The sequence below is a fragment of the Pteropus alecto genome, unplaced genomic scaffold (genome assembly GCF_000325575.1).
Source record: "Pteropus alecto unplaced genomic scaffold, ASM32557v1 scaffold79, whole genome shotgun sequence".
NCBI classification, from domain to species: domain Eukaryota; kingdom Metazoa; phylum Chordata; class Mammalia; order Chiroptera; family Pteropodidae; genus Pteropus; species Pteropus alecto.
The window spans coordinates 10,364,544-10,373,242 of NW_006494612.1; the positions used below are offsets into that span (position 1 = coordinate 10,364,544).

An 8,699-nucleotide genomic window follows, 5' to 3' on the forward strand; every position below is an offset into this window, starting at 1 on the left:
GAAACAAATGACATCATTCTGTTTATAGAATGTTTTTAGTAGTGGTATTTCCATTTACAAAATATAGTAATTCTCAATTGCTAAGAATGTCATATCCTAGAAAACATAACATTCCTATGTGTGATGTTAATGCTGGCAGTGAGCTGCACTTTTTTTTTTCTATACAGGAAATGGGTTAAAACAATTTTTGACTTAAAGTGTGTTTGTCTGATATTAGTGTAGCTACCCTAGCTTTGGGTTATTATTTGCATGGAATCTTTTTCTATCCTTTTCACTTTCATCTTATTTGTGTCTTTGAATCTAAAGTGTATGTCTTGTAGAGTGTGTTATAGATGGCTCATGGATTGTCATTTTTTTTTTTAATGAATTCTGCCAGTTACTACCTTTTAATTTGAGAGTTTAATCCCTTTATATTCAGTGTAAATACTGATGAGAAAGGACCTCTGCCATTTCATTGTTTTCTATACCTTTTTTCTTATATCTTTTTTCTCCCCTCAATTCTTTCCTTGTTGCTTTCTTTTGTGTTTGACTTTTTTTTTTTGTTACATAGTGTATTGATTCCCTTTTCTTTCTCTTTTCTGTGTATTTTTTGGCTATTTTCCTAATGATTAATCTAGGAAGTATAAATAACATTTTAAACTTCTAACAATCTTGTTTGAATTAATGCCAATTTAGTCTCAGTATTATACAAAACTCCTGTACATCTCTGTTCCACCCCTTTAAGTTGTTATTGTCAAAAAATTACATCATTTACATTGTGTGCTCATTAAAACATTTATAATTATTGCTTTATGTATTTTTTAAATCCTACAGAAAAAAATTATAAACCTAAAATACAATAATACTTTACTTATGTAGTTATTTTTGGCAGTGTTTTTTATTTCTTCATATGGTTTTGAATTATTGTTTATTGTCCTTTCATTTCAACCTAAATGACTTATTTTAGTTACTCCGTAAAGAACATCTACTAGTGATGATTTTTTTTAGCTTTTGTTGTTCTGGGAATCTTTTAAGTTTCTCCTTTACTTTTGAAAGATAGTTTTGCTGAATATAGAACTTTTGGTTGACAGTTTTTTCTTTTGGTATTTTAAATATATAATTGCATTGCCTCTATCCTCCATGGTTTTTGATGAGAAATCAGCTGTTGATCTTGATGAGAGAGTTCTCAGGCAAAACAAAGGAGGGCATCTTACATCAGTCCTTCAGGGAGCACTCAGACAGGTCAAAACAGACAAACACAATTCCTTGGAAACAAAGTCTCCTTAGCTCTTTTTGGAACCAGGAACTTCCAGTGGGAACTCCAGCTTTTCTCTTCAAGGCTGCTGCCAGACTGAGGAGGGGTTTGGACAAGGGTAAGTTATACTGCTAGAAAGTGCTCCTGCCACATTTCAACTCTTCCCTGGTTAAAAGTTTTCTTGGTTCCTTAAACTTTCTGCTATCTTTGAGAGTTCAGGTAAAGTTGATTCTGACAGCATTTCTAAGTTTTTTCGGTGGTTCTGGGGAAGGATATGCCCCAGTGTTCTCTTCTCCACTATTCTTGTATTTCTGATGATGTCGCTCTTGAATTAAGTTATTATTTTTTAAACCTAGGTTCTCTATACTTCTAGCAGCTTGGATATCAAAAATTCTAAGACAATCTGTTTTTTTAAAAAAAAAATGGCTTCTTAACAACTGATCTTCATTCAATTTGACCCTATAGTCCTTGATTCTTGAATTTGTATAATGTATTATTTTCATGGTTAAAAAAAGTAATCAAATACTGTTTTTAAAGTATATAGACTTCCCATGACACCATTTATTTCGAATATGTTTATGTCTTATAAAAATCTACTCAGATGATAGATTCAGATTTTTAACAATAGAGCTGTACTGTATTTTTTTTTTTTCCTGGAAACATAATGAATTTTAAAAATTCTCTTTTCCTATTTTGCCTGGACATTTTGAATGCCTTATAAAATGTACTAAGAATGTGTATGTTATGATAGAAGATAGCTAAAGAGGAAAAATAAAAGTAAAGTGACAGTTCCTTTTTTCTTTTTCTTGGCAGGTTATTAACAAATTCAAACAGACTTACAACAACCAGAAATGCTGTATGGGCCCTCTCAAATTTATGTAGAGGCAAAAACCCTCCTCCAAACTTTAGTAAGGTATGGTTAAAATACACAAATTTAGGAATCTTTTTATATAAACTTTTAAGTCTCCTTGTAATAGATTTTTAGAGATTGAAGGGACTTAATTCTTATTTTAGTAATTATTTTCCTTATTGACTAGACAATATTTACACATATAAAAACCAAGAGATATACAGTGCAAAGGAAAAGAAAGTTTTCCTTTCTACCCTTACTTCACCCCATGATTGCCTCCCTTCAGAAGTAACCACTGTCACTAGGTGTTTATGTGTCTTAAAGTTGACTTTAGTAATCCTCTAGTCTGGTTCTCATCATTTAAAGGAAATTGAAGCCCCCTAAAATTAAGATAATCCCTCCAGGTCCACTGTTGGTTAACTAGTCAAGAGTGGCTTGTGCTTTCCCATTATATTTTTTATCTGTTAGCATATCTTTTCCTTCAGCTACTAACATTTTGCTGCTAAAAGAATAGATTTATAAATTTCAATCTAGTTCTATTGTCTAAAAATAGAATGTGGGTAAATTTTGGGGATACCATTCTACTACTTTTGAATTCAGTGTCTATATGAATTAAAGGTGAAGAATGACCACACTATTTACATTTTGACATCTCTTTGTTCTAATTATATTGCCTGGGTTTTAGCATTTCTTTAACCATAAGTAAGCAGTAAAGATTTTAAAATTTTGTAATAACAAGCACTTTACAAGAATAACTCGTTAAAAAAAAAACTTCTATATGATGATAATACCTTTGAAATTTATGTAGTATATTTTTCCTGAAGAATTTGCTTTTTGAAAGACATTGAAATTTATAAAATTTGTAATCTGTAAAACCATTAGTCTAAACCACATTTTTCCAAGCTTCTTTTTCTAAAGTTATTACCTTTATGAACTATCTCATGAAACATTGGGGACTTTGAGAGAGGTACATAGATCATGAGAAGTGATGTGGTTATCTAAACGTAAGGTTGATTCACATTTATGGTATTGGTTAATAGACGTTATTTAACAACTTGCAAAAGTTATTTATTAGGGACTGTTTATTTTCTCTTCTGTCCTCCTACCTCTGCTTCTTCCTTCTTCTTCATCAACTCTCAGCTAATGACCTTGCTTCCTACTTCAATGAGAAAATGGAAGCATTCAGAAGAGAGTTTCCAGAGATTACCATCACCACGCTGGGCATCCTGTCATTACTTGTACCTACCTATTACACTTTCCTGTGATTGTTGGTTATTTTTTCCATGTTCCTTTATAAAATTAATTCATCTGCTTCTATGCTGCATAACTTTCTAACTTTCCTATTCAGGGGTATATGTCCAGCAATTCTCTCTTCTCTCTTCAACATTAGCAATTATTTTTCTTTCTTCCACATCATTGTCATTACTATAAAAATATGCTATTATTTCTTCCATGTTAAATCTTTTCTTTGTCCCTGGGATCTCCTGTCATTTTCCTTGTTAACTATCACCCCATATTTTTGTTCTCTTTTAGAGAAAAATTTCTCATTCATCTATTCTTGTATTGTCTACTTTCTCTCCTTGCTTTTTTTCTTGAATTCACTCCAATCAGGAATTTGCCTCAGTCACTGTACTGAAACTGCTTTCATTAAGGGCATATATGTCTCTCACTGTGAAATCCACGGGTCAATGTTTAAACTTCGTCTTACATGACTTGCTATGTACAGTGGTTATTTATCAGTGTTCATGGAATCCGATCTGTTTCCTACACATGATACAATTGGTCACTTCCTCCTCCTATATATAATATTTTTAAACTTGGTTTTTAAGCTACTACACTCTCTTAGTTTTCCTTCTACCTCAATGATTGCTTCTTCTCAGTTTCATTTTTTAGTTCCTCCTCTTTTGCTTCCTTAGGTTGAGGGTACAAAGTATATTATTTTGGCTTTTTCTCATCTTTATCTGCACTCACTTTTCCATTGATTTCACCCATTCTGTGACTTTAAATATCATCCACATGCCAGCAACTTCCAGATTTCAATGTTTGATTAAAATATTCTTCTAAACGCCAAACTCTGCATCTTTATTTGGATATCTAAGAGACGTCTCAAACTCAGCATTTCTAAAAATAACTCCATTTCTTTACCCCCCCAAACCTGCCCTGCCAACAATCTTTCCTACATTACTCAGAAAACTTTAATATGTTTTGCCTCCCACCCCGCTTTTTTTTTTTTAATCTCACACTCTACATTTCCTCCATCAGAAAATTCTGTTGGCTCTACTTCTAAAATATATTTAGGTAAGGTCCCTCTAGACAAATTGAGGATCAAAATGAATAAAGAAAGGAAATATTATTAACACATCATATTAAAAAAAAAAAACTATGTGTCTATCCCTAAAATTAAAATGGAAAAAGAAAAGCCTTTTTTTTTTTGTTTTTTGTTTTTGTTTTTTAGAGAATGCCTACTAATAGAAGGGTGTTCAAAAAGACAATCACCATAGTAATAACTCATTCAGGTACAAATCATCAGTGAGTTCTAAAACATTTAGGTGCAAGATTGTTGGGGAACAGAATGTTCACATGATTGGAATGTATTGCCCTACAAAGAAAAGCCTTTTTTTTTTGTTTTTTGTTTTTGATTTTTAGAGAATGCCTACTAATAGAAGGGGGTTCAAAAAGACAATCACCATAGTAATAACTCATTCAGGTACAAATCAGTGAGTTCTAAAACATTTAGGTGAAAGATTGTTGGGGAACAGAATGTTCACATGATTGGAAAGTTTTGCCCTACAGAGTATTATTCATTTCATTGGGGTAGGAGGGAGTTATGCTTACTGTTGAGAATTCCAGGGGACACCAACCACCTTAACCAAATGATTAAAATGATTAACCAAATTATTAAACTTAGCATTACTGACACTATATGCTTTCAGATGTGACATGACTCAGAAGAGCACATGATCACCTGTGTTATGCATGAAACGTTTAACCTGCATCTAATAATGAGGAAACAATAACATAAATCAAAATTGAAGGAATGTCTGCAAAAGAAATGTATTGGACTCTTTAAAATTGCCAGTGTTATGAAAGAACACAAATAGGCTTGGGGAAGTATTCAAGATTAAATGACAGTAAAGACACATACCTATTAGAACGGTTAAAATCTCAACAACTGACAATATTAAATGCTCCCCAAATAGAGAGAAACTGAAATTCTTATATATTGCTGACAGGAATGCAAAATGCTACAGACATTTAAATAAACAAGCAGTTTCTTACTATACTATTTAGCAATATGGTACTTACCCAATAGATAAGAGATAGTATGACTACAAAAAGACCTGTATGAAAAATATTTATGGCAGCTTTATTTATTATCACCAAAATTTGAAATAGCCCAAATATACACATTTGATGTATAGATTAACAAATTATGGTTCATTTATATGATACAGTACCATTTATCTATAAAAAGGAAGAAACTACTAATATGTACATCAACATGAGTGAATTTCACAAGTATTAATCTAAGGAAAGAAGGCACACACAAATGCTCTGTGATTTCATTTATATAGTATTTTGGAAAAGACAAAACTAAAGAAACAAACAAACAAAAAAACAGGTGAGTGATTACCTGAAAGGGACAGAAGGATATTTTTAGGGGTGATAGAAATAGTCTTTATTTTGATTGGGTGGTAGCTATATAACTGTATACAGTTGTCAAAACTCTCATTAGAACTGTATACTTAAAAAAATTTTTTTACTGTAAGTTATACTTAAATAAACCTGTTTTTAAAAAATATACTAACAAAACAAATAAATGCATTGTTTATTTATTGATTAGATCATAGATCAAAATTAAGTTTTAGCTTAAAAAATTTGAATTTGCTTTAAACCTTAGATAACAGTATTGCAACTATATAAAATATCTTGGATGTGGTAATTATTTTGTGCCTGAAGAATAATGAAGAATGCCATTTTCTTAGGAGATATATGCTAATGTATTTAGGAGTGAAGTATCATGATAATATCTACAATAGGTTCTCAAATAGGCCAGTAAAGTATATATATATTTAATTATATCTGTATCGTGTGTCTGTGTATTTGTGATAGATGCACTTTGTATGTGTGTGCATGCGTGTGTGTGTGTGTGTGTGTGTGTATATATATATATATGCACTTCGTGTATATATGAAAGTGGGGAGAGAGCAAATGTGGCAAAATGTTAACTGGTGAACCTATATGAGTAGTATATGGGTGTTCGTTTATTCATTCTTACTTTTGTAAATTTTCTATAGGTTTGGAATTTTTCAAAATAATATATTGAGGAAGGAAATATATCACCTTCCTTGTTACCACCTGGTCCATGCTACCATCTGTCTTTTGTCTGTGTTATTGCAGTAGCTTCCTAATAAATCTTTCTTTTCTCTTTACCCGTCATTTTCTATTCCCAAGCTAACAGATAGGATGATCCTGTTAAAATGTTAGTATATACCACATCTCTGTTCAGAATCTTGCCACAGCTCCTTACATTTTATTCAGAGTACAAGATAAATTTGTTAAATATCCTATGAGAATTTTCATCATCTGGCCCTTCTGTCATCTCTCTTATTCAACTCTTACTGTTTTCCTTTACATTTCATTCAAGCCACAGGCCTGCTTGTTGTTCCTGAGACACACAAAACATGCTTTTGCCTTCGCTCTAGCTGTTCCCGCTGCCTAGAACAATGGTTCTCCAAATTTTTTACCCCAGGACCCCTTTCCATTTCTAAAAATTACAGAGACCCAAAGCTCTTATTTACATGGTTTATATGTAGCAATATTTACTATATTAGAAATTAAAACAAAAAATTTAAATATTTATTAATTCATATAAAAATAACAAACCCATTGCATGGTAAGTGATTTTTTTTTTATGAAAAATACTTCTAAAATAAAAATTTTGTGAAAAGAGTAGTATTGATTTACTTTTTTGTAGATCTCTTTAATATCTGGAGACATACAACTGGAATCTCATTTCTGACTGCATTTATCTGTTGTGATATGCTGTTTTAGTTGAAGTATATGAAGTCTTTTCAGATAATCATTAATATTTCTTGATACTATACTAAAATTTAAGTGGTAGCTTTTTTAAAAGTTGCATTAAGGAATCTGAAATCATATCATTGAATTTTTTGTACTTTGTTATATTAAAATCCACTGGTCTTTTTTGCACTTTAAATGGATCTTTTTCTCAGGTATGATTTTGTAACATCATGCATTGGTCATTTGGACTATAGGAACTACTGAATTCTGCATCTCTTAACAAATGTTGACATTTCATTATACAGTATATTTTTAAAAAAATAACAGTATAACCACCAATGTTGGAAAGCTGTCAGACTTAACCAAGGTGGATACAAGATTTCCAAAATTCTAACATTTGTTTGAAATTTCAAAATTTATCCTTGGCAACAAATATTGCTTATTGCTTCCTTGAAGCGATAGACTTTGTTTATTTTCAAAAAAAAAAAAGTCTGCCAAAGACCTAATAAAGATTAATAGTCATCCAAGTGAAAAATGATATTTTCATGGGGGAAAAAAAAAAGTCTGCCAAAGACCTAATAAAGATTAATAGACATCCAAGTGAAAAATGGTATTTTTATGGGGAAAAAATGGCTAATACAGTTTGCACTGAGACGAGTGATTTTCCTAGAGGCCACCATCATACTTTGGTATGTAGAAGTGCTCTAAATGCATATTTCCCATTTCATCTCACAATGTATTAAAAAACGTGTTCAAGAATTGAGATTTCATAAAATTAGAAATTTTTAATGCTACTTCAAGGAAATTCTTAAATGAAACTGGCTTCCCTCTCCTCTTTTTAACTGCAAGTGTGTAGAGGTGAAAAATATAAAGATCTGTGGTACATTTTGTACCACTGTCTTGATTTGTGCTAAGGTGCTGATAGTTTTACCCACCATTGTTTTATACCTTTAGTGTAAATGTCAACAAAATGGAAAAAAGAAAAGTTATGTGTTAGTATAGTTATGAAAATAGTTTTGTTATGAAAGACCTCCTAAAGGTTTTAAAAACCTCCCCAGGAGTCCATGGATCACACTTTGAGAAGCATTAGCCTACAGTACTACCTAATATCTACCCAACTAATTCTCTATATTTCTTTTCTTTTGAGTTCTTATGTATTTTTTCTTCTTTTAAAAATTAAATTTATTGGGGTGACATTGATTAATAAAATTATATAGGTTTCAAGTGTACAATTGAATAATGTATATATATTGCCTATATTTATCTTCTTTTCCTTGTTTCTGGGAATACTGTGGGGCAGAAATGTTTTTATTTTGCTCTCAAACTAGAAATGTATAGCACTTTATTGTTTTTTAAATAAATAAAAATATATATAAGTTACACTACATTTTTTAATTCAAAAATTTATATTTGCTTTAAAAGCTGATTCTCACATTTCCCTGTTCAAGGAAGAGGAGGTGGTGGGTAGAGTAGAGGCATAATTGTTGAGGTGAGATCCAGTTGTATAGATTATATTTCCTAATTTACAGATGAACACATATGTTTTGTAAGTGATCTGATTTCTGTTTGTGGACCCCAGGGGTATCTATC

The 8,699-nt window shown here is 31.3% G+C and overlaps 1 protein-coding gene across 2 annotated transcripts in view; it reads left to right on the forward strand.

Moving 5' to 3' along the window:
- Positions 1-8,699, forward strand: part of KPNA5 (karyopherin subunit alpha 5) — a 42,634-nt gene that overhangs the window by 23,256 nt on the left and 10,679 nt on the right. For both annotated transcript variants that reach the window (XM_015600131.2, XM_006926111.3), the window contains one exon: positions 2,048-2,147. In XM_015600131.2, the coding sequence (XP_015455617.1) occupies positions 2,048-2,147 (100 nt within the window). The remainder of the gene's footprint in view (positions 1-2,047; positions 2,148-8,699) is intronic.